We start from the raw sequence: 26,615 nt of genomic DNA on the forward strand, positions 1-26,615 counted from the left end.
CTCATTATTATAAGCTTGCTAGTCAGATTCTGAGGGAGTATTAAAGTTTGTATGACATAGTGACACTGCCTTCCTGATAGAAAAAGAAGTACATTGAGTTTAGACGTTTTATAGCATGTAATGTCAAGCGATATTATTTATATGAATTAAGTCAACAATTCAAATTTCTGCTGTACAAAATGTTAATTTGTGTGTATTTATTGTTTTATATACCAGTGATAGATACTAAGTAAATGCGTATTGCTATTACTTATTGGTGCTGTGAAGAGCAGCATTTGTTATTTCATATCTGTTAACGTTTTATGCGATTCCTAGTGATTTTAGATAAACCAGATGGCAGCACTGTATGGTGTGTGATTGCCTCACACATTGAACCTGCAACTTGTTGAACTTGGGATGTAAGTTTGTGGTTATAGACCTGTATATATGGGCTCGTATATAATCCAGCCATTCGATGCCACAGAGTGGAGTGAAGGCGACCTGCTTGTAAGAATGATGAAACTACCACATACGAAGTTCTTCTAACATCTGTTATAATTTATATGGATTTGATAGTTAACGTACATGTCTCGATAGTGTTGTTTTACAAGATGCAGTTTGCGTGTTTAATGGTCTTTGAAATATAAGTGTCTTTCAGTTCTATATGCTTTCAATATGTTGATATGTAAACATTTTTGTCGTAATGGCAGCTTATGTTATTTATGACAATATTGTATTTTAACCGTTAGGAAGTATTTATCAGTTAGTAATATAGAAAACTGATAGAATTAGCACTGAACTTGTAAACAGGCACAGCTAGCTAAAATACAACTTGACTAGCACAATAAGCACATTTTAAAACCATTATTTAAAAATGTGGAAATCTGGTATTATGCATCATATTTATTATAGCATTTGTTTAGGCATCCTCATAATGTAAATAGTTTATAGGTGATAAAAAATTGATCTGTTAATATTGCTTAGCTGAACTCAATTTGGTTAAATAAAAATGTTGTTAAAAGGATCTACTTGCATTTTCCATTCATCTGACAGAAATTGTGCATTTTGACACATAACATGAGAAGCCAACACAAAATCAATGTAGGGAGACACAATTTATTCTTGCCAAGGGTAAAACAATAGAATGTAGTTAACGGTATCTGCGCATCTGTGTGGTGTTGCGTCTCTTCCAGCATGCACGACGTGAACCACCGATCGTGGAGTGGTACCCGTGCCCCTTGCCGAGACCACGCGACTTCTTGCCAGCGGACGTGAGGCCACGCATCTCTCTGTGTTTCATGACGGGCGTGCAGATCCACTGCATTTCTGGGTTTCGACGGATTACCTTGTTGAACGGATCGACCATGATCACCTCAAAGATCTTGTATGTCGAATCCTGGCCGATCCAGTAAGAGTTGACGACACGCAGAGCACCACATCTACGTCCTGCCCGCTCCTGTAACAGCAGCAAACAATCTATGAGCACATGCCATGAACGCGGGTAGAGAATCTACTTCTCGAATATCCAGCTCTAACATCTGTTAACGTGGCACACTGCGTACTCTAATAGCAAATGATGACATCAACTTTAAAAGATCTTACCAGAGTAATGAGGAAAAAAACGGATCAAGTAAGCCAACCTAACCCACTCCTGGTTTTGACTAATATCCATGCCATTTGATCTGTCACACTTTCCACGAGGATTTGACAGCAGACATGTAACATATATTATGCATCTAGTATGCCAAAAACTACTATCATCAAACTAAAATCACCATCATTGCACAGTGCACACTAAGGATATTCAAGAGCCTACGACAGTGTATTTGGGAAGATCCAGGTGAACAACCTATACAAAGTGTAACAACCTATTGCCAGTAGGTTACATACAGATATGCAGAGTAAGACAAGACAGGTGAATGTCCCTGTAACACAAGGCAACTCTGTAGGATGCCACTACTAAAATGTAATTGCTGCGATCAGTGACCCCAGGAGTGCTTTGCCTGCTGTACTCAGAGATATCATCATCATCATGCAATGCATGCCATGAGGAATATTGAATTCAATTGACTTTTTAAACTTAAATTAACTAAAATTTAAACTTGAAACCATTAAATTTAAAGATTACTTCTACTCCAGTGTTCATGAAAAGAGTCTAAAATGTAATATAAAAAACCAATGCACCAAATTTACCATATTAATTACAATACAACATATACAACAAAAGATAAAATACATAGACCCCCATCAAATCTAGTAACTAATATATTTTCGAGAGGAAAAACTCCACATCTTGCATGATCTTATCTTGATCACTGATTCTAGGAAATGTTCTTTAAAGAATTCCACGTTCAATGATCTTCAAATTGTGTTAAGCTTATATTCCCAACCCGTATGACCATGTTTTAACAAAGATGCTTCACAGCAATTTTATTAAAAAAAAAGTAAGATAGCTAGCAAACGTTCAGCACTAGAAGCTGCTGTTGGTGTATGTCACTAGTATCATGCAGCGCTCAGTTGGGACACTGGTATTTAAGCAGCGGCTGTCAGCCCGACTGCCATCAGCGATTACTTCACGATATGCGGGCAATCACCTTACAGGGGTAGTGTACGTACACGCATGCACGCACGCACGCACGCACGCACGCACGCACATGCATGAAGGCATGCAATTTGCCGTAAGCAATATTTTGTATAACGAACTTTCGAGCAAACACGTGTATTTTACGCGCCATTTCTAACAGCGAATCTTGCTAATCTGCCTGCAATGCCCTCCGAGAGAGCTACGCGCATCAAAACAACAACGGCGATGACACTCTGATCCATGTGAAGGCCAAGCATCCAACAGTTCTCGTGTTATTTGCAGAATTCTGGATTAGGAACCTGGGCAGAGTGCCAAAAGTCACGTAACATGATAATACCAGTAACGCCAAATTTCATAATTCCTACTGCATGCATACTAGTGGTGTGCACCGGGGCTCCCTCTGGATTTTTTAAAGTTTGAGCCAAGACTTGCGCAACAAGTTATTTTTAGTCTCCATTAAAAAACTATAGCCACCGTTCACTTTAACGTATGTGCTAAGCAAGGCATAAACAAGTGATGGGTATGGGAAAAAGAGGTGCACAAAAACATTTTACGACACGACACTGCAATTTGACGATTTCATTATTTCATCGTAATTTTTAGCAGTGAAATCATTCGCCAAGTGTATTGCCACATAGTGTAGCAAAATCGCCGGCTATTTATTTATCACATTCTGCAAAGGTGGAGAATGCAAGAAGTATCCCGGGTGTGCCTGATCAGGAATTTCCTCAACAACATCTCCTTGTTTGCTTTCATAACTGATTACAATGCTTTGAAGATATTATACGACTAGTTGTCAACCTCTATTCTCATACACATACCTATACCTGTTAAATTTACAAGTTTAATGGTAGTGCATGTTTTATTTGAACAGTCTAGTTCCTAAGCAATAATGATCATTAATTAGTCCATCATCAGTCCATCATTTCTGGACAAATTCCTAACAATAATGTATACTAGATAGGAAAAAAGTCTCTGAATATTCTCATGTTGAATCACAGTACTGTCATCATGTCCGATATAATAAATAATACATCATTGTTAATTGAATATATATATATAATTGATCACTCCCCATGCACATGTAAGTCCATACCTGCTTGAAGAATGCAGGCCTAACAATGAACTCTTGCCAACCCTATTATGCCTTCTCCTCAACATTAACATTTACAAGAAAGTTACTTATTCTTAGTATTTTACATTAAACATCGCAGCAAAACGGATACGACATATATAATGTAATAATATGGAAAGCAGGTTTATGCTCCACAAGAATATTAGCTGTCATTAGTGTTGTCAATCGGTTGTAATTTCGTAATCGATCATCGGTTGGACCCAAGTAACCGATGATCAGTTACAATCGGTTACTCGGGGTGTTGAATGCCTGCGTGTGCGTAAAGTCGTGTGCATGTATGTGCTTGTTTAGCCCTGTTTACTGTTTGTTTTTGCACTGTTTACTACTGTGTGTATAATACATGTATGTTAATAAAGGATAACTTGTATAGTAGCGATGATATCTCTGATTCTCATCACTTTTCCAAGTTTTCTTGTTCAAGTTTTACATTTACTTTGATTTTTTCCCCCCGATGAAATCGATTATGGATTTTGATAACCAAGCGCTTGGTTCAAGCCACTGTTCAACCGATGATCGAGTATAATCGATGACCGTGACATCACTAGCTGTCATGCACTGATAACGTCAGATTAAATGAAAAACAAAGTGATAAATTATACGGAACAACCCAATACAAACTATAAGAAATCTACCAGTACAAAACCTAACAACATTCTAACTCATTATTCAGTGCTAAACATTCACAGACATTAAGCACATCATCACTATAGACAGTCTATTTGTACGGATACCTAAACAATGTTTCATAAAACTGTACATTATTTCTCATACAATTAACAATTTCACACATCTCCCTTACCTCTTTCTCTTTTGTTAAAATACTATTAAATTTAAAGAAATGATATGTAAATATCAATGATCATATAAACAATGATCAAACTTTTGTTTCTAAATATACTGAAAGCTTGTCCTAATGTGCGTGAAAGATATAAGAATAAACAGAAATAACTTCTCCCATTAATAATAACTTTTTTTAAATAGGTACCCAGGTAAACCCTCTTCCTGTCAATGTGTCATGTGAATCTATATAGGATAATGGTAATACATAGTACTACCAAATATGTATCACATACAAACAATCCTTTAAAATTCTGTGCATGTCACCATCCTGATAAGCACTACTATTGTCTATATAATAATGTGCAAGCTTTATTGTTGCATGCACACATCTCATGACAAGCTGCCAACTTGATGACCAGTGATCATTCTGAACATTCGACTTTACCTGGAAATCCAACCAGCATGATCGCAGTTGCAAGAGCAAAATGCCTTTCATATTAGCAAAACAACTGCTTTGCCGAATAGCAAGACAAACTCTGTTCAATCACCCATCAATATCCTCATCAAACCAGTTAAACCAGTTGGCCTTACATGACAATCTTCTCTAAAGCTGTTTACACTGCCGCGTACAATCCCTCCTTAAGACGGAAAACGTGATGGTATAAGCCATTGTGTTCACTTCCCTGCAATAATACCTGTAAACACATTCTGCTCATTATTTGTCAAGCATACCCAAGCTATACAATTGAACACATAAGCATGTAACAGTAAGAAATCCTAATTTATTTTCACCCTACCTATTTAATGATTACTGCATTGTACATAATCTTTAAGAACGAAAGACAATCAAAATAGAAAATTATGACAATCCAATCCAATTATGGCAATTCATCAGCGGTGTCGATACACAATAGATGCATGATCTAAAATAATCAGTCCGACCCAAAAGGTTGCTAAATCCAAGAACGATGAACAAACATGGCATCTGCTTTCTAAGTAACCACTCAGCAGTCTCAACACCTGGTCACATCACTGAAGGTCAAAGCCCTATGACTGCCCACCAGTGGACCTTATAAGTCTTTCCTGGAAAACTCTGTCTCAGGGGTAACAAATACCAAAACGATGGCACAAGCCAAAAACACATTATTGCAATTAACACCGACTTTATCTGTCTGCCGGCAACAAAGGTGGGACAGGTCAAAGGCCTGATGAGGATCCTGCTTGTCTGCTGCTGCTGAACAACAGATGAAAGAGCGGGCAAGAGGACCTGCAGTGACGCAAACCAGTCAACTGCCAACCAGTCAACAATGAGCACGTGACTTGTAAAGCGGGAAGATGACATCATCAGGTGGCAGAGTTGATAAACAAGTGGGTCTCTGAGTCACTGACCTCTGCCGCTCTGTTTAGCAATTGTTCTTAGATGGATTGCATGTAGAAATTTGCATAAATTTGTATAATTAACATGTGTAACATATATTTGCCAAGATTAGTGTTTGGATGTGCAGACGTATATATATATCTTAATCTAGAGTGAAACATTTATTCCAAGGTAAAAGTTTACCCACCCTGCTACCAGAAAATCGCAGTCACTAAATATTTTTAATGACGTTTTGCAACAGCAAAGTATCATGGAAAATCAATTAAAACCATGGCTAGTTCAGTCACCAACTCTTAAATGCTCTCTAAAAAACTTAAAGACCTCTTATACCATACTCCTGCCAATCTTGATAACAAATCTGTTGCGAAAAAAAACATAAAACGACAATGTTGTTTCGATACATTGCACTCACAAACAAGTGGTCACTGACCCACACGGGAATGGCACCCCCCCCCCAACATAGCAATAAAAAGACTCCATCTTACCGTTACATGAATAAAGCACTCTCGTGATGCAGAATTCAAGTTAACAATGTTCGAAAGCGCTAGGTAACGAGGCATTATGTACTAAATGTCTTTGTTAGCGAGATCTATTACTTTTATTGGCGTTTCTAAAACTCAGCAGTAGGCACATTTGCCAAACATATGGAACAGACAATTAGCACATTGATTACCTGTATAAGACAACAATGAATGATGCACTACCTAATACTGGTAAACAACCTGGTCACTGACCTTAACGGTCATGTGAGGTGAGACAACACCACGCGCGCGCACGCACGCACACGCACACGCACACGCACACGCACACGCACACGCACACACACACACATATATATATGCATATATATATATCTCAGATATCTATATAACTCACTGTCTTCATCTTCATCCATTTATGTAAATATATATATTTCATATTTTACATTCTATATTTTATATATATATATAGTCTAGACATTCACTAACCATCAATATACCATTTCACCCTAACTAAAACATTTCACATACTTCCTCAAGATACTGCAGTGTTCATAAAGTCCCAAGTGTTTACTAAAATCTTAGATACTTTTTAAATTACATGACTTCACTACAGAAGTGTAAGGAGTGCAGCTTTAGGTGTTAGCTGTATCAACATCAAATTGGATTTGAAAGCAAGAAATGAAATGTGCGCATGAAAAAGAAACCGGCTTTACTTCATGGTTCATACAGGACTAAAAAATTTTTCAAGGACTTTTCAAGAACCTTTCAAGGACATTTTATCGGAAATTCAAGGACATTTTATCAGACATTTTATCTGAATTCATACACAGAACAAAACATACCTGGATTAATTTAATAACCACATTCTTAATCACTGTCACCTCTAAAACTTACCTGGATCACATTAATAAACCCTTCTAAACACTGTCACTTCTACAACATACCTTGATTTACTGACTGATTTTACTGACTTACTGTAATTTGTGATCATCATTTTACTGTCTATCGTGTCTATAGCGTTTTAAGCTCATTTAATGCAATTTTTATTGAGGTTTGCACATTATTGATGGTACAAAATTTCTTTTTATTACAGGCAAGGAATCTTTCTAAAAATTCAAGGACTTTTCAAGCACAAAATCAACATTTACTAAATTCAAGTACTGTTCAAGGACTCCCCTCAAATTCAAGGACTGTGCGAACCATGTACTTCAAATAAGCTTAACTAAATACCAATTCAAAAGTATAATACCTCGGCAACGCTCTGCAAACTACGCTGAAGCTTCATCTGGTTGACACCTTGATGGGTGGGCTTGCCATATGTCGCACCCTTAGCCACTGGCTTCTTTCGACCACCACGGCGAATTCGCACACGGTAAATAACGTAACCTGAAAGAGAAGAAATCACCTGAGTGACACCACTGAACTATGAGGTACAAAATTTCGAGATAAACCAGAAACAGTGTTCAAAAAAGTACTTACACTCCACAGCTCTCTTGACGTGATTATGTGAAACGTGTGCCGCAAAATAATATACTTTATTATGCTAATGGTAATTTTCTACCCACTGCTATCATGCTATTACAAGCGATTGAAATCATGCCTAGATGTATTACAAAAATGACAACCTAAATATAGTTTTGCTTTACAACCCATATTGCCAAGGTGACTGGTTTTGGATCATTTGTATAGAACAAACCACAATGAAAATCAAAACCGATTACTCTGATCCAGGGTCGGCATGACCACCACGCTGGCTGGCTTTATCTAGTTTTCGTTCACAAGTGTCACTGGCCTGCATTGTATAATAGTGCCAATTCCTAGGCTCAGAGATGGGAGCTGCATATTGGTGGGGGACCTGCTAAATGTGTTATGCAATTCACAGCATGTGGTGCGCTGCAGAGCAGGCATAAATACAGACGCAGAGTGCAGCTTGACAAACAGAAAGACACATAGCTACAAGCAGCAGCAGCATCACTACTGCACGGGAGCACCAAACCAGACTTTGCACACAGCAGACTCCTCTTGGCTTACATTCTGCACTGGGAGCAAGGCTTACAGCAGCTCAAGACGTCAGTGGCCTCTCACCCAACCTATTCTCACCGGTAAGTTCACATTTTGGGATCTTGAAATTTGAGTGAATTTTAGTTGTGTAACTTGTGTACTTATAACAGACGAAAGATTTTCAGATACAATATGCATTGTAAATCACGTTTCATTTAAAATATTTCACACCTCAATCATGCACACGTTTAAACCACCGAATCACACCAGACCTGATGCTAGCTCTCGTTCTTTGCAGCAAGGCTTCGAGCAATCCGTCATCACCATGTCCCCGCTCACAAGCACACTGCTCAAGGAGTCTGTCAAAGCCCTACGACTAGTCGTCAACTCTCCGGGCAATGCAAAAATGTTCAGCGCTGCCATGCTGGCCGCGAGCATCGCGTTGCCGCGTGTGTCGATCGCCGAGGAGAAACTGCTTGAGATGGCGCGACGGCAACTATCGGATGCGTCTACGTCGTCGAGCAAGGGCTTCACGTCGTACGAGTCGAAAATAATGGCCGTCATAGTTCTGCACCAGCTCAACATCTCACTGCAGCGATTACGCACGGAAGCTCCAGCGCACTTCTGCACGTACATCCTGGAGAGGCCGCTGATTTGAAATAGACCACAGCAAGCCCAGTCGCTCGATGTTGTAGCACGAGCAACATTCACCAATCAGAAGTGCAACATATAGTATTTGTAAAGTTTTTTGGGTGGTGATTGACATGTGTATGCTATACTAGCACTTACAAATAGTGAAAACGATCAGTTGTTTATACCAGATTCTACTGAATGTTCATGTACAAATCTATGTATAGCTTGCCTATATCTTGAAATTGAGTTGAACACAAAGCTGTAATGTCATGTAAATTCTTTTTTTAATTTTGCAGTTTATAATACTGGTTAGATGTTAGGTTTTTAAATGATATTGATGACACTAAACATGTTTAATTTATTTATTCCCTTACCAAAATGTATGCAGATGCTAAGATTTGACGTCCCGAATAATTCAATATCTGACAGAAAATCTTTAAATTGTAAATTATATATTAGTAATTGAAACAAGCTTTTTGTGCTCAAATCATGTCTAGATAGTCTATTTACCTGTACTTTGTAAATAATGATTTTATTTTGAATACATTTGTCCCAGATCATGTGAAAAATTGAATCCTTTGTATTGATTTTCTTTACTCAACAAGCACCCAATAACAGTACTTAGTATAAACAATAGATGAGATAAAAAATACTTTGAATTTAATATAACTTCCTAAATAAAGACAATAATTTCCTATGATAGCATATATACAGTGGTATTCTAAACAAAGGGCAGTTGGTGCACCCCCCTCCCTAACCAAACCGTACCAGTCACAGACACAAATGACCCACTCATCTATTGGAGCACTGCACAGCTGACCTGATTAAAGCTAATAATAAGAACATGACAGCACACAGGCCCCTGCAGTTTAAATGTGGCCCAGACGCACCAGCAAGAAATGCTCACATTCAGTGAATAGGCACTGGCAATAGAATAAAGTTAGAGCAGTAGGGGAGCCACGATACAACAAAGCCTTCAATCGCATTTACAGATGCCTAGACAATGAACTGAGATGGCTGGGGTCATCTAAAATGTAGGTCAGCACTATAGATGCTTCACTCCACCAGCTAAGGTTTATATAACATGTGTAGCATGTGTGTACCGTGGACATAATATTGTGTATAGAGCAGCTTAAGTAGCAATATTGTGCGCGACCATTTTCAGTTAAAAACAATTAAATTAATTCTAAAATATTATTCTCACCTATTAGTGAATATACTACTAATTAAACCAACTTGAAAATTACTCAACATTTATGCGGTTACAGGGGTAGAAATTAACTTTTCAACAAGGGAGTCCGCAGCAAAATGAGGGAGTCCGCAGTCTGAGGTTCAAAATTAAAGATATTAACAATAACGCATACGTGTGCTTATTTTTAAGATTCATGCGGTTGCACGTCTGCCAAATTTTCTTTGCACATTAGCTGAAAAAATACAGTAATACAAAAGGCCGTGCTCCGGAACGAACTAGTCAGTATGGAAGAATTTTCAGGGAGTCACACAGACTCCTGCGTCAAATCAGGGAGTCCGACAGTAAATCAGGGAGTATTTGACTCCGGACTCCCGTTAATTTCACACCCTGCAGTTATAGTGCATAAAATAGCAATGGATCATATAACAATATTGCAACAATATTTTTGAGTAATCAGACAGTTCATTTATAAATGGCATGCATCTACATGTGCCATATCTGTCAATGCATCTAAACGAGAGTGATGCAAGCTGTTCTAGACTAGTACTTCTATAAGTAAAGCTATCCCAGTAGTACCTCTATATAGGCAAAATTAAACAAAAATACCATTAGCAAATTGTAGAAGAAAGCTACCAGTACCAGTTCAAACTGTTCTTAATGACAATCTTAGAAGATACAACTCATGTGACCTCAACACTTAATTAGAAGTTCTCCTGAAATTGTAATTGTTGTATATATTGGTGAATATATAATGACGTATGGTAACCCAAACCATATCGGTAATTACGGAACAGCCAAAAAAAAAGAAAGAAATAATCCGTTGAACAATTTATAGCTTTTTTTTTTTGGCTGTTCCGATAATTACCGGTATGGTAACCGGTACGGTATGGTTGGCACCTTGGAAAGCACCAATAATAGAATGCTGCTGACACTTACACTAGTATGATTCACATGACATATCCCTGAGATTGAGGACAAATTTACAAATTTAATACAAATTCAGTTCATACAAATAAATGTAAATTTCAGAAAGTAATAATACGATCAATGCCTACAAGTGACTGGCGATTGTAGTTTTGCTACACCCAAATACAAATCCTAACAAGGCATTACCTTTGCAAAATAATAAATACAACATTTGGTCAGGCGGTGTACATTGCCACCAGAACTGTGCTGCCATCTGTAGCACAAATTAACACACATTTCTTCTACTTACTGATTAAAATACATTTGAAAATTACTACAAGGTTCTCAAATAACGTAGAAAAGTGACCGAGCAAAAAAAAACTATAAATGTTTTTCTCATGAAACCCAGACTCTACACTCCCTCCCTTATAGCCACCCTTTTGACCTCAGAGTGCACTCAATCGTAGTTTGTTCAGAATGCAAGGAGCGCGACACTCTTAAACTACCACTATATATAGCAAAATTAAATATTTCCACCAATGCACTTTGTTTCATCAATCAAAGGTACATTAAAATTAAAGTTTGTAAACCCAATTCATCCCAACACATATATATACTTTTCTAGCACATGTGTATGTTGGAAGTCGAGGAAAAATATGTTGTGATAATAAATAGGGAATGTGAAATTATGTTACTAATATACTATATAGTATAGAGTTTCAACCTTTTCATTATTCACTTTTTACCAAATAACAACGTGTATGGCCTTAATCCAAGTGGTACCTTAGAATTAAGTCCCATGACTTTTCCATGACCATACACGATAGCCTTTTTTGCTATGCCTTTCCATGACCGACAGACCCTGTCACTGCTTGCAACTTCTCTGTGATGCCACTATCCCCTAAATAATGCATTCTAACAAATATTTCACCGTTCTGCTTCTGACATTTTTTCTTAAGACGATTCCTGACAGGTCAATATGTCATACAAAAAACAATTTCACCTTATGGTGTTCAATCTAATAATTTTCAGCTTAATATAAACAAACAAAAAATTATAATGGAAAAAAAAATTCTTTTAAACCAGTTATTATAACACTGCTGCCTACTTAAGTCCAAATGCCACCTATTGCAGCTACTCCCAGCAGGCACAACAGACCTCTCTCAGCACCCATACATTAAAAAACAGATTTGTTTCCCATTCATCACTAATTGAGATAAGACTTATAAAGTAGACAAAAAAGACAGAATCAATGCAAAAAGGCCAGCTTATATCAGAATTGAAGTGTGTTATCACACTTCGAGTCTACATTTGTTCTATTGTAGTGTGGATTAATCCCCAATTCACACTTAATCTGCTAAGACTGCCCAAGTTCTTGGTAATCACAGCAGGGTACTGCATCAGACTAAACATCCATGTGCCTAAAGCCGGGCGCACACGTGGCGATTTTTATCGACAGTACTGGCGATTTTGTTGGCAGCAACAAAATTGCCGAGAAATCGCCACGTGTGCGCTGCACGCTGATGGCAATTTTGACGCCAGAAACTCGTTGCTGGAATATCAAACACGTTTGATATTTGTTGCCAAGTCGCTGAACAATCGCTACGTGTGCGCTGCACTGGCGACGGATTCAGACAACAGTTTTTGGATTAACCAATCAAATGCATGATTTGAAGCACGTGATCAAATATGGCAGCGCCCACGTTCGTTTTCCACATGCTAAACGTTCGTTTGGTGCAATGGATTTCCGCATCACTGTGTTCTTCTTGTCTATCCTTGCCCCCCACCAGTGTCAGAATTGCATTGAAATGTTCTTTTTTCATTCTAAAATAACGCTGGTATGTCACTGAATCTTCAAGCTCCAGTTTTCTTACTAAATTATTAAAAACACCACGCGAATCACGTCTCAGCACCCATGTACGTGCCCATGTACGTCTCTCTCTCGCTGCTGTCTGTCGACGACGCCAACGCATAATTATTATATATATTCCAATAACTCGAAGAACGGCTATCGTGGTGTCAATGAGCGCTTCCATTTTGAACAGGTCACGTACAGTTCATACAGTGGTATGTTGCTGACAGATGGTTGCATTGTTGCCGGGTTCCGCACGCACGTGGCGATTTTGTCGATAAAAATCGCCACGTGTGCGCCCGGCTTAAGGCATTGCCTAAACACACTTTAACATGTAGGAACAAGGGCATACATTAATTAACCATTATTTATGCTGAATAAATTTGCCTTGACCCTCATCGTTTGTCTCAGAACAGTATAGGTAAGTCTACACAGATGATTCTGCGACTAAGCCTTAACCTTATGTCATCACAGACAACATGTGCACCAAGAACATCATAAACACGTATAACTAAAATATACAGCGAGTCATCCCTTACAAGCCCACTATGGGTATAGAATTTGCACTGTTGACAATTAATGAAATAACTGACACCTTGTGTCGTTTATAAGTAAATAACCTTACCACCAAATTCATATTAGGCTGTTCAACGTTAAGGCTGGTTACTCAGGGTTAGATACTAACCATTTTAGTTCATTAGTCCACAGGACTAGTAAAAGAAAAAATGTACTAGTCCTTCCAAGATTCTACTAGTCCTGCCGAAGGACTCTTACTAATCAATCAATCAATCAATCAATCAGGTCGTCTCCTCGGGAAGAATGGTGATGTCATGCCAGGATGGTCTGTGCACCATAATTGACCAAATTTCATCGGCTGACTGCAGGCCAGTTGGTCGATGTACGTCAGTCGCTGGCCGCCCCGAGAAGCCCGACCCTGTTGAGGTTCCCAGAGAACCAAGTCGTGCACGGCAACATTACAGTGTCGAACACAGTGCCCCGCCAAACGCAATCTTCTCGATCGTATCTTAGAGGAGAGCGGTGGTAGTTCCCCATAAAGCACCTCATTCGGAACACGATCCTGCCAGGTGACATTACATACTTTTCGGAGCATACTCGTGTAGCATCCATCAAGTCTGGTCTCGTCTCGTACTGTTAATGTCCAGGCCTCGCATCCGTAGGTGAGAATTGATTCTACCGAGGCAACGAAGATACGCTTTTTTAGCCCTTCCGCCATATTTGAGTTCCAGATGTTGTTCAGCTTGTGGAGCACACACCAAGCCTGGGCCTTTCTCATGCCAATATCTTTACCTAACGAGCTGATATACGAGCCTAGGTAGTAGGTACTTGAACTCAACCTTGACAGCTAATATTTCACCATTGAGATTAGTCAGCTCTACGTTATCCAGGATGCTAAAGGGTACTACCTCGGTCTTTTTAGTATTCAAGGATAGTCTTCTTTCAAGTTTCTAGTCAAGCTTTCTGCATTGAGTCTCCACACCACATAGCAATTCTTGAGCTTGGTTCACCGAGTCACTTGATAGTGCAATATCGTCAGCAAAGTCATGATCCGTTATCATGACAAGGCCGACTCGCCTGCTCCGTCTTGGGTAGATAGTACACCCGAGCTCTTCCTCGCGGCCATTTATTGCTTTGCGTAAAGTATAGTCAAGGGCTATCACAAACAGGTAAGGGGGGGCTAAGGTGTCGCCTTGGAGGACACCTACTTCGATATTAAACATGTCTGTTCTTGTCAAGCTGGCACAGCTTGACGTAATCGGTGTAGGGCCTGCCGTTTTTTCCAATAGCATGTGCATTTCTAATTAGGATATTCAGTTTTGTTATTATGGTCTTGTTCATTAAAGTTAACTAGTGGTTTTGCCCCCACTGTTTCGTGAACAGGCATGGTCCTTGCATTTCTTTTTGCTATGATCTTTATGTGCCTCGGAAGCATCATGCGCTTTAACAGTTTCCAAACGATAGTTTGTAGTGCCGGTGAAAAAACTACCAGACATACAGCCTGCACCACAGGTCATACCCTTGGATGGGTCATACTCTAGATAGCCACCGGTATGACGATTTCCAATGCTGGCTGGAACGTATGCATCCTTTTAGTCTTATCATATACACGCTGGCCATCTAATTTCTCCTCCTGCGACTTACGTTTGGGAGATGGAGGACGAGTTAGTATTGGATAAGGATGTACCTACTACTATGCTTCACTACTTGTATCACTACTATAGATAACTATTTGTATCGACTGCTTCAAGTAAAACACGCATGCGATGTGGTTGCGATGTAAATACCTCGCTATGAGAGCGTATAACTGATTAGTTGTGTCATTTATTCGATCAGACCGTTTGTTCTATGTCAACAGCTACTGTCAAGCAATCGATCGGTAGACTGGTTTGTGGCCCCATTGCTTAACAATGTTTGTACTGTCATAGGGTTTAGCATGCAGAGTGTGCTAGCGTCTACTTGTACTAGCGCGTCTAACAGGAAAAACTTGTTGATGGCAACGAGTTATATATAGCTCTTTGGATCTTGCTTGAGAGAAGCTGCCGCCGGGGACTATAGTAAAATCGATGGGAGGATGGTAAATTGGGACTATGAAGGATGGGGAAAATAACTTCCGCAAGACTAACGGCTATGGAGCATTTACTAGTCCTTCTTATTTTTTACTAGTCTCGGACCACCGGACTAGCATTAGTGTCGAACCCTATTACTAATAAAAGCGCAATTGAGAATAGTTTGCATTTATTGCCACTGTTGACACTTCCAAATTGCATCAATGCAGATGCAACAGGTTTCTACGCCATGCACTTTCGCGTGCATGCTGGGCTCATTACTTGACTGGACTACCAATCTTTGCTTCTATTGCTATGATTACCACATGATCTGTATAATTTTATAGGAATGTTGCCAATCAAAATTTGACTGAAGTTTATGCTTGGTTGTTGATAAACAACATTCACGTAAGTATTTTTGGTAAACAGCATTGCAACTTGACAAACTATTAATTTGGCAGTAAGGTTATAGACTTATAAATAACACAGTCAGTTATTCTATAAATTTTTAACAGTGTGAATTAGATAGCCACCTTTTCCTTTAGCCAGGTTTTCGATTATACATAGATAATGTATTCTGTACTATATTTTGTTCCAAGCCTGACCTCAGTTTTGAGTTTCACTAGTTTAACTGTCAGAGAACTGTCTCCAATTTTGAAACTACATCAAAAATATTTTTACGGTTACCTACTCCTTTAAACCCGTCTTCAAATGCGTAGTTCTGTAAGCAGGCATTCAACTACCATAAACATTCATCAGAATCGTCACCCACTGGTCTCCTTATTTTTGATATTACAGCCTTTACAGGTTAATATTAAAAGTAACACCTATCTAAAATTAAAAAAATTAAAAATTCTAACGTTAGGTGGTTATTGAACAAAGGGGATGTATAGCAAGTCCTCAGCTGCAGCCGTGGAACGTTACCATCTGTCCCAACTACTTTCAATAACCCTCTAGTCTACACTGACATACCCTGCTTGGCCTTGTATCCAAGGCGCCTCGCCTTGTCTGGGCGCGTAGGACGTGAGGCTCTGTGTAAGTTGCTTAGCTGTCTGTACTGCCAGCACCGGACTCTCAGCAGAAAGCGCATGACGTCGCTCTGCTTCTTGCGGTACATCTCTTGGATGTACTTGTAGGCCCCCATCTTGAGATACCTAATAAGCAGTTTCAAAAGTAAAATGCACGCGTTATTATATAGACATGGCCTTGGGAGCAATTTACAGACTTTTTAATCAGCAGAAATTGTTGTCTCAGAAGGTAGTGTCTACACAGAAGATTCTGCGACTAAGCCTTGAGTTATCATCATCAACAACAAAGATTTGGTACAAAGAAAGATATAGTTATGTGCACATTTACTAAATGTAGGTGGGCGCACACACATTCATGTGACATTTAGGTAAGGCATTTATTAACAGAACTGCCGTAATGGAGTTAATTATGAGTGTCTATTTTCTACATTAAACCACGTATGACCATACATTGATAGAGTACCAGTAGTGCAGTACCATGATACAGCTTAAATAGTAATGTGGTTGGGTGGAAATGCAATGGTTTGTAAAATACCACCACACACACATCACATATCATGTTTGTGTGTGCGTGGTGGTGGTGGAGGGAGGAGGTTGTAATTAGCGAACACAATGTTATTTACGTACGAGGGTGGACATAATGACAACCCCCTTGGCCGTAGCGTAGTTACGCTCATAGGGTCTATGTCCCCCAGGGTACTGCCAGAACGTACCCTGGGTACGGTCCGGTATACCGGAACGTTTATATTCCTTGGTCTACTTATTTTGATATGGTTTTAGGTGTATGTGTTTAGTGATTAGGTGTTAGGGGATGTATGGCGTATGTTGTCGACTCCCTAGACTCGTTTAGTGGAGTTAGGCTTGATGGTACGGTTCGGCATGAGTAGATAGTGAGTACGCAGGTAGCGTTCCGTGTATTATTTTGGTGGGCGGCGGATCCGGGGTAACCTAGGGGTAGCGTTCCGGCAGTACCCAGGGTGGACTTATTATGACCTCTCAGCGTGAGTTTGTGCCTGGGGATACAGCTGCATCATAAATCGCCTAATTTTATTGTTACTACTAGAAGTGGAGCAGCATTTATTACCTAGGATCAATAACCAATATTTTATTAGTACTACCACTAATCAAATATATGAATGAGTATACATAACTGGTGTCGAAAAAGCCTATTTTCCTAGGTTTACGCGAACAGACGTAAACACGTATATATGTACATCATCACACAGCTTCAAATGCCACAACCAATACACTAATAATTAGAAAACAGTAATGAATTATTTTTAACACAAAGTGCTCTTCGATACTAAAGCTCGAAGGACAGGCAAATTATATTGAAAGATGATTCTTTACAGATTGAGTTCTATTAGATTGAAATAGCTTATAGGACATACGGTTTACTCTTCTTGCTCGCCTCTAACCGAAAAGGCCGCTTTAAACATACATAAATAATAAACAAGATTGCCTCATTCAATTTATCTATAACGTACTTGCTTATTATTTTATTATCATAATTTTATTAGTTATAGATTTACACACATTGTAGCACACACATTAGCCTAATCAAATATTAGATATATATAGTTGTATTAAATAATTTAAAAAATTGTACACAAGCAATGCATAAGTAACTTGTTACAATACAATTTTATCAGATCGATAGTGTTAAGCCGACTTATACTAGCAGAATGGGGTGTGTGTACACTGGCTCGTACTTCGTGTAATTGTTTGTTATTGTGATTACAATTATACTACTTTCTGTCTTTGTACTACTAGTCTATGCCTAGGTTTGTTGGGCACCTTCACATCCCACGTAGCGCGACATTTCCTGCAGTAAATGGGCCAGGGCCTTCACATTGGACAGTAAATTAGTTGTGTAGCTTAAACAGTGTAATCCGATTTCACATTGTCACTCACTGTGCTGGCATTTGATTTGGTTAGTGACGGGTAACAGCCACAGCTAGTGAGGCGCAGGCACGGCACTTGGAGCATTTCATAAATATAATGCTAAATAAATCGAAAATCTATTTTACTACTGAAAGTCTTAATGTTTTCTATATCTAACCTCTCTTCACGACTATTATTTATTGCCGACATTTCCTGTAATTGCGTCCAAAGGCTCATCTATCATACAAACACTGGGAAGACGGAGGAGGGGAGGAAGGTGATGGAGTAGGGGGCAGGAGGAGGAGGCAGGGGAGAAGTGGATAGGCCCAAGGATAGAGATACATGTCTCCAATAAAACCAATGTGCCTTAAAATCCCTAGACCCTAACCGCTAATTTCTAACCCTAATCTAACCAACCTCACAACGCCTATCCTGAACCCTAACCTCTAACCCTAACCTATTATATTTGATGGTAATTATATATTTATATTGATGTAATAATTACATTGGTTTTAATGGGGAGCCCATGTTCTCTATCCTTGAACCGGTGATAGAGATCGAATGAAGACGGTCATGGAGGAGGAGTAGGGGCAGGAGGAGAAGGTGATGGGGTAGGGTCAGGATGAGGGGAGAAGGTGATGGAGTGAGGGGGAGGAGGAGGGGAGAAGGTGATGGAGGAGGAGGAGGAGGAGGGGGAAAAGGTGATGAGTAGAGGGCAAAGAGGAGGGGAGAAGGCGATGGAGTAGTGGGGCAGGAGGAGGAGCGGAGAAGGTGATGGAGATCGAACATAAAGGTCATGGAAGAAGGAGGAGGAAGGGAGAAGGTGTATGGAGTAGGGGAGCAGGAGGTGATGGAGTAGGAGGAGGAGCGGAGAAGGTGATGGAAGATCAATGAAGACGGTCATGGATGAGGAGTAGGGGGCAGGAGGGAGGAGGGGAGAAGGTGATGGAGTAGGGGCAGCAAAAGGGGAGAAGGTGATGGAGTAGGGTGAGGAGGAGTGAGGGGAGAAGGTGATGGAGTAGGGAGGAGGAAGAGAAGAGGTGATGGAGTAGGGGGAGGAGGAGGAGGAGCGAAGAAGGTGATGGAGACTGAATGAAGACGGTCATGGAGGAGGAGTAGGGGGCAGGATGGGGAGGAGGGGAGAAGGTGATGGAGTAGGGGAGGAGAAGGAAGGAGGAGGGGAAAAGGGGTGGGAGGAGGAGTAGGAAGGTAGGATCACCTCTCACCTCTTGCTCATGCTACTTACTGTCGGCCCTTCCTCCTCCTCCTCCTCCTCCTCCTCCTCCTCCTGCCCCCTACTTCTCCATCACCTTCTTCCCTCCTTCTCCTCCAACACCTTCTCCCCTCCTCCTCCTCCTCCCTCCTGCTTGCTACTCGTCCTCCTCCTCCTCCCCCTACTCCAACACCGTCTCCCCACCTCTTCCTCCTCCTCTTCCTCCACCTACTCCAACACCTCCCCTCCTCCTCCTCCTGCCTCCTACTCCATAATCTCCCCTCCTCCTCCTCCTCCTTCCTTCCATCACCTTCTCTCCTCCTCCTCCTCCCCGCTACTCTATCACCTTCTCTCCTCCTCCTCCTCCTCCTCCTCCTCCTCCCTGCATCGACCTTCATTCGATCTCCATCACCTTCTTCGCTTCTCCTCCTCCCCTCCTCCTCCCCCTACTCCACCTTCTCCCCTCCTCCTCCTCCATGACCGTCTTCATTCGATCTCCATCACCTTCTCCGCTCCTCCTCCTCCCCATCTTCTCCTGCCTCCTCCTCCTCCTTCCCCTACTCCCATCACCTTCCCCGCTCTTCCTCCTCCTCCGCTTCCTGCCCCCTACTCCTTCTTCATGACCGTCTTTATTCAATCTTTTATCACGCTTCTCCGCTCGCTCCTCCTCCCCATAACTCCATTACCTTCACCCTTCCCTCCTCCTTCTCCCGCTTGGCCCCTACTCCTTCATTGACCGCTTCATTCGATCTTATCACCTCTTCCGCTCCACTACTCTCTCGCCTCCCCTCGCCCTCCCCTCGCTCCCCTACTCCAATTCAACCTTCTCTTCTCTCTCCTCGTTTCATGACGGCGTCTTCATTCGATCTCTATCTCAGGGCAGTTCCGTATATGTTAATTATGTTATGTTATACGTACCTCGGGTAGCACTATCTGTATGTACGGCTGATACGACAACGACCCTTCAGCTGCCCAGCCATTGCTCCCGCCTGCAGTCACTGACACAAATATATAGCAGGTAGGAAAGCGTGCTGCTAAAATTTGCTCGACGCTCGCTTGATTTCACAACGAATACAACACAAATATATCACCATTCTACTCCATCTTTGTTTCTATTTCAAGTGTTTACTTTGTTAAAAAACACTGTCTGTGTTCAAAACCGAGCTGTGTCACAACAAACAACAAGGCCTGACGAAATTCTCGCGTTCTTTCCCGTTGCGCAGTTTATGTAAATGGCTGTCGGAATCAGGAAAACCCCACCGGCGCTCTTTGTGACCTCATTTTTGCGCCGCAACGTTTTTGTAACGCTCCACTGGCGGCTTTGACGGGGCTCGTACGGGAGTTTGAAAGCAGCGTGGTAGTTTCTCAAAATGCAGTGCGCCACCTATAGCCCTGTACTGCGCAGCCATTTACATAAACTGCGCAACGGAAGAGAACGCGAAAATTTCGTCAGGCTTTCTGTGATTTTGCGTGACACAGCTCGGTTACGAACACAGACAGTATGTTTTTATAACAAGTGAACACTGTTCTTGAAATAAAAACAAAGATGGAGTAGAATGGTTGAATATTTGTGTTGTATTCGTGTGAAATCAAGCGAGCGTCGAGCAAATTTTGGCAGCAGGCTTTCCTACCTGCTATATATTTATGTGTCAGTGTGCAGCGGCAGCCAGTGTTTGTTTGTAGATGAGCATTTGGAACGGCATTTAAAGGAAATTATTGGCAATTGAATAGGTGAAAGAGAGTATAGAAACATTAAGACTTTGGTAGTAAATAGATTTCGTATTTATTTAGCATTATATATTATTGAAACGCTCCAAGTGCCTGTGTGACGGGTATCAGTATGTTACATCCTGCACACACTGACACAGCCTACCTGATTAATTATGCCACCGCCACATTCCAGTGTTTCCACCGGCCCAATCTTAGTTTAGCAGGCCTTGACGTTTATTTTCAGATCGTTGTTGTCATGTCGGGCAACAAGAACTTGAAGAAGCAATTACTTGTCCGAATTTACTTGCAATCTTTGAGCCGTTAAGGGATATTTTTGGTTCAGTGCATATCATATTACAGTATATACATGGAAAATCTTAATGAAATTCACACAACGTAAATTTTTGCGAGCACCCCAGATTAGTGTAGCACATGATACCGGTTATCATGCGGAAACATATTGTCGTTGCGGGGGTCCCAAAATTCCTTGATGCCGCAAAGTCATTGCATAAAAAGTAAACAGGGTTAATCCATCCTATACTGTTCAGGGGTAGAAATTAACTTTTGAAAGAGGGAGTTAGCAGCAAAATGAGGGAGTCCATAGTTTGAAGTTCAAAATTAAAGATATTAACAATAATGCATACATGTGCTTATTTTGAAGATTCATGCGGTTGCACGTCTGCCAAATTTTCTTTGGACAATTGCTGAAAATCTTAATGAAATTCACCCAACGTAAATTTTTGCGAGCACCCCAGATTAGTGTAGCACATGATACCGGGTATCATGCGGAAACATATTGCTGTTGCGGGGGTCCCAAAATTCTTTGATGCCGCAAATTTATTGCATAAAAAGTAAACAGGGTTAATCCATCCTATACTGTTCAGGAGTAGAAATTAACTTAGTAGGAACAAACTAGTTAGTATAGCAGAAATTTCAGGGAGTCACACGGACTCCTGCATATGTCAAATCAGGGAGTCCGACAGTAAATCAGGGAGTATTTGACTTCGGACTCGCGTTAATTTCGCACCCCGCTGTTTAACTCTAACATTTAAAGATTTTTTTTTAAATGATTGCTTAGAAATGCAAAATCTGGGAAAAAATATAGCGAAATATAGTCTGACCTAATACTAGGCTGATGGGGTCTATGTCCCCCAGGGTACTGCCGGAACGTACCCTGGTACTAAATACTACTATCTAATATGCCGGACCGTACCTTGCCTACTCCCTAACCCTAACCTTAACCCTAACCCTAACCCTATCTCTAACCATATCAGCTAGATAGTTACCAGGTTACGTTCCGGCAGTACCCTGGGGGACATATACCTTATGAGCAATACTAATAGCGCATACGTTACCGATTACACCAACTTGAAAAACACTAAGAATTTATGCTGTTATAGCATAGAAAACTGGAATTGAACACAACACCATAGCATATTTTATTATAGCGACAATTAATTCTCAAATAGCGCCTACAAAACAATTTTCCCTCAGAAGAAACCGTGATAGTGCACCTGATTCAGACAAAGGGGCATCTAATTTTGTGTAGTTAACTCGGTGCCCGAGATTCGCAAGAAATTGCGGCAGAAATCAAAACGTGTAATCAAAATTCGAATTGTGCATGTTATTTGTGAATATAGCTGTACCGAGGTTCTAAGACATGTTATTGTTAGCATTACTCTAGACAGTTGCTGTTACTCAAACAATAATGGTAAGTATAGTAAAAGTGGGAAAACCATGAGACCAGTCAGAATTTGTTTTTGAAATCCTGTCTGTAAAGCCCTACCGTTTCTGCAGGAAGTTTAGTTTGTCTGAGGTCAAAAAGTGGCATAGTTTATTAGGTAGCTCGTGTGCAGGATTTAAAGCCATAATTTCGAGAATTATCTAACTAGTGTTTTCCCCACTTTTATGATACCTACAGTTATTTGCTTGAGCAACAGCAACAGTTTAGAGTAACGATAAAATGTATTAGAACCTTTGTATTCACCAAAACGTGCAAGTTTCGAACTCGTTCGATTACCACCACTTTTTTAGCTCATCTGACATAGTCAGATGCAGCTTGTAGAATCGCATGATCGTCCGTCCGTGCGTGCGTCCGGCCATCCGTGCGTGCGTCAACAGTTGGGCACAAATCTTAACCGCTCGACGTACGGTCACGATATTCAGCACATCGGGGGGGATCGTCAAAACGAGTTGGGATGTCGAAGCTGGGGGTCAAAGGTCAAAGGTCAAGAGGTGTAAAAGAAGGGGGAACATTCACTCCTTAACTTAAGGTATAGGGAGGAAATGCAGAATTGCGGCACAAATCTAAACGGCTAGACCTAGGCTCATGATAGTCGGTGTATAGCATCATGGTAGGAAAAGCCATCACTGTGCCAAAATTGGAGGTCACCGGTCAAAGGTCAATGGGCACAGGGCAGATTTTAGACATTTTGCATTTTCTGAGACATGGTCTGACGGAGCCGATTGAAAAACTTTTTTGTTTCAGCCGTGACGCTAGGATTTCTTATGGCTGTTCATGGAAAGGAGGCCATGAAATGTCCCTTCTGCCTGACCATCGCCGAATGAGTAAGTGCTCGGCATTAACGCTTCTTTGACCGCTCAAGATGAGGGTTAAACATGGATTTTGTTTCTGTCTGTTAAGACCCAAAGAAATTTGACTGCTGGGTTATATGCTATCGCAATCTATACATGGCCTGGATGTATGCAGGCTACAATGTCACACGTGAAGAATTCAAAAGCTCAAATTTGGTGAAGAAAGGTTTTATGACTCCTTTAAAATCGTATTAGGATTTCTATGGCATCAATGCTACTGTTCAGTATTCATTACAATGTACGTAATGCCACTGCCAGTGGCCACTGCCAGTGCATGTGAGTGGTGCTGTAGCTACTGTGTAGTTTTTTTGCCTGCGCTTAATTAGTTACAGGTGGCAGCCTGCTCTATTGCTGCCTGTAGGCTTGCGTAGGTAAATGGTATGAGTGCTTTACCGTAGGTTCTGTCTCTTCGCAACATAGTTGTCTGCGGTTTGGACTACGTACGATGGACGGCTCTCCATCTTAATCTTGAAGCACACTTAAACGCTAGCGCCGCTAATCTCGTGGCAACTTTCATAAGATGCCCGCAACGAAACATTCCTTTTGAAGAAGGTTCCTGATACATCGCCTGTGCATTCTACTGAGTTCGGCGTGTAATGTCAAACGCAAAAAAAACATGTGCGGGACTAACAAGGGTTTACTAGACTCGCTGGGCACCACTCCACCACTAAGTTGCACCGGCAGGTAGACGTTGATGAGCGCCTGTCGCTCCGGCGGCACTTGTCCTTGTAATCTTCGGGGCCAGTTAGTAGCCGCCAGCTTTCATCCATAAGACTTGCATGTGCTCTATGCAGCAGATGCTCGTTTGCACGAATCAAATTGCAGTCGACACATTTAACAAACAATCTCGCTGACTCGATGTTGATTTTCGTTGTGTTACGATTGTTCATTATCCACATTTTCTATGGCTATAAACTGCCATGAAATCTAGTGTTTTCAGAAGTTGTATATATCAGTCGATATATATAGCGGCTGTGAGCGGTGATACTAATATTTCACAAAGTATTTTATTCTTGGATTAGCATTTCTGAGCCAAGAATCTGCGCAAATATTGCCCTTTCAATACACTACCAGAAAGTGAGTGGCTCAATCAAGCAGCATCACCAATTGTATTTAATATAAATCTGAAATGTTTATTCTACTCTATTCGCCAATAATTCACGTAAAGCTGTCAACTTTGTCCGGCCCTCCTACCAACAAGATATGCTTACATATGACTGTGCACACACTCAGCCCGAAGCATCTGGCACATCGAACCACATGTTATGACTAATGCACCACTCTATACCCAGGCAATAAACAGTAAAAAGCCTATAAACCCAGAAAATACATGACAGAGCTTCGGTTGCGATTATTTTACTCGCTGATATGTATAATATAGTATAATAATCCGATGTACACTATTACAGAGAGGAAAGCAAAGCGACGAAAAAATTGTTTATTAAACAATTCCGAAAGTAAATTCCATGTTTCTATGAATGGAATGAGATTGGGCTAGTGGATATAAAATTAATGGTTTGGCATACGCATTGTCTCTGCAAAGTGTGTTAAGGTAAGGTTGTTTAATCTGTTTTGATAATATGTAAAATGGTTAGTGTATCAATACGATTACAAAAGCATATGTAATTTAACCCAAAAGCCAAAATGCGTTTGTTACCTCTGCATGATATTGGGAATGGTATAAGTCTCAGGTAAAGCTTGCCGCAGCAAGTAAAGAAGCGAGCAGCTGGAACATTTGGAACACTGGCCGAACTGTTAAGACAACAGTGCCAGGTAATGGATAGGCCTATACACAGACTAGACCAAAAAAATGTACCCTAAAAATGTGTCGTAACCTGAAATGGGCTATTGCTTTGGCGCTCATACCTTCAGTATACAATACTGTGTGTGAATTTTCTGTACAGCAGAAATTGTAAACTTGTAATGTTACGTTGTCAGTATAACAAGCAATATGCGAATTTTTCTGATTATCGATGGCACTGCGACTGACCACACGAAGATTAACACTTGTCGGTGACAGCATCACAAGCACAAAGGGAAAACAAAATGACAAACTTGAAGTTTGACAGTTTCCGTTCTTGTTGTAGTTTTCAAGATTGTTGGTCATAATATTTTTACAAATTGAAATGTGATAAAAGAGTGTTCGGATCTGATATTGCTATGGTAAGCATTTTACATGTGTTAAGATGGTTAGAATAAATGAGAGATATTTAAATGTTTCTTGAAATCCAATGTTAGCATGGTTCAGAAACATAGATAAGCTTGTCATACAAAATTCACAGCATTTGTTGTCCATAATGACTGGTTGAGCTCTAGATAGTGTCCGGGTTATAAAAACAACATAACATACATTGCTGGCATTTATTTGCGCCATTTATTATAGCAAAGTGGATAATGACTGCAGCGTAGACATATCCTACAACTTAGTCGGCAAATAGACCCTTGTATGTTCAGGGCCACTCACAAAAGTTTCAGAACATTGTAACCGAAATCATAAAAAATTAGTATATTATAATTACAATTACATATTTCTTTTTACCAAACATCGCCAGCTATACTTGTTACTGCACTGAACTGGCCAGTTCGTTAAATAAGCCAATACAGTTACTATGGCATCTGAAAATGCCTAAAATATTTGAGCATGAATGTGAGCTGCTAGGGTGACTGTAATGTATAAATATCTCTCTCTGCTCTCTCGT

At 40.5% G+C, this 26,615-nt stretch overlaps 2 protein-coding genes across 2 annotated transcripts; one reads left to right on the plus strand and one right to left on the minus strand.

Annotated features, from left to right (window-relative positions):
• Positions 1 to 1,075: 1,075 nt before the first annotated feature.
• On the minus strand, positions 1,076 to 17,969 carry LOC106811777 (60S ribosomal protein L15-like). Its single transcript, XM_014815494.1, has 4 exons — positions 17,906 to 17,969; positions 16,459 to 16,640; positions 7,588 to 7,724; positions 1,076 to 1,435 (listed from the first exon to the last, which is right to left on the minus strand). The coding sequence occupies exons 2-4, from the start codon at positions 16,628 to 16,630 to the stop codon at positions 1,130 to 1,132; spliced, it is 615 nt and encodes a 204-aa protein (XP_014670980.1). The 5' UTR covers positions 16,631 to 16,640; positions 17,906 to 17,969; the 3' UTR covers positions 1,076 to 1,129.
• On the plus strand, positions 8,109 to 9,226 carry LOC106811778. The gene is made up of 2 exons (XM_014815495.1): positions 8,109 to 8,440; positions 8,638 to 9,226. The coding sequence occupies exon 2, from the start codon at positions 8,665 to 8,667 to the stop codon at positions 8,995 to 8,997; it is 333 nt and encodes a 110-aa protein (XP_014670981.1). The 5' UTR covers positions 8,109 to 8,440; positions 8,638 to 8,664; the 3' UTR covers positions 8,998 to 9,226.
• Positions 17,970 to 26,615: the final 8,646 nt, after the last annotated feature.

The sequence above is a fragment of the Priapulus caudatus genome, unplaced genomic scaffold (assembly GCF_000485595.1).
Source record: "Priapulus caudatus unplaced genomic scaffold, Priapulus_caudatus-5.0.1 Scaffold573, whole genome shotgun sequence".
In the NCBI taxonomy this organism is placed as follows: Eukaryota; Metazoa; Priapulida; class Priapulimorpha; order Priapulimorphida; family Priapulidae; genus Priapulus; species Priapulus caudatus.

What these genes read in the sequence shown, in the direction of transcription:
- LOC106811778 (XM_014815495.1), top strand. Translation starts at nt 8,665, where the DNA reads ATGTCCCCGCTCACAAGCACACTGCTCAAGGAGTCTGTCAAAGCCCTA.
- LOC106811777 (XM_014815494.1), bottom strand. Translation starts at nt 16,630, where the DNA reads ATGGGGGCCTACAAGTACATCCAAGAGATGTACCGCAAGAAGCAGAGC. An exon ending in TGGATACAAGGCCAAGCAGG is followed by an intron (nt 7,725 to 16,458) that starts GTATGTCAGTGT and finishes CTTCTCTTTCAG; the next exon opens with GTTACGTTATTTACCGTGTG. An exon ending in GTTTGCAGAGCGTTGCCGAG is followed by an intron (nt 1,436 to 7,587) that starts GTATTATACTTT and finishes CTGCTGTTACAG; the next exon opens with GAGCGGGCAGGACGTAGATG.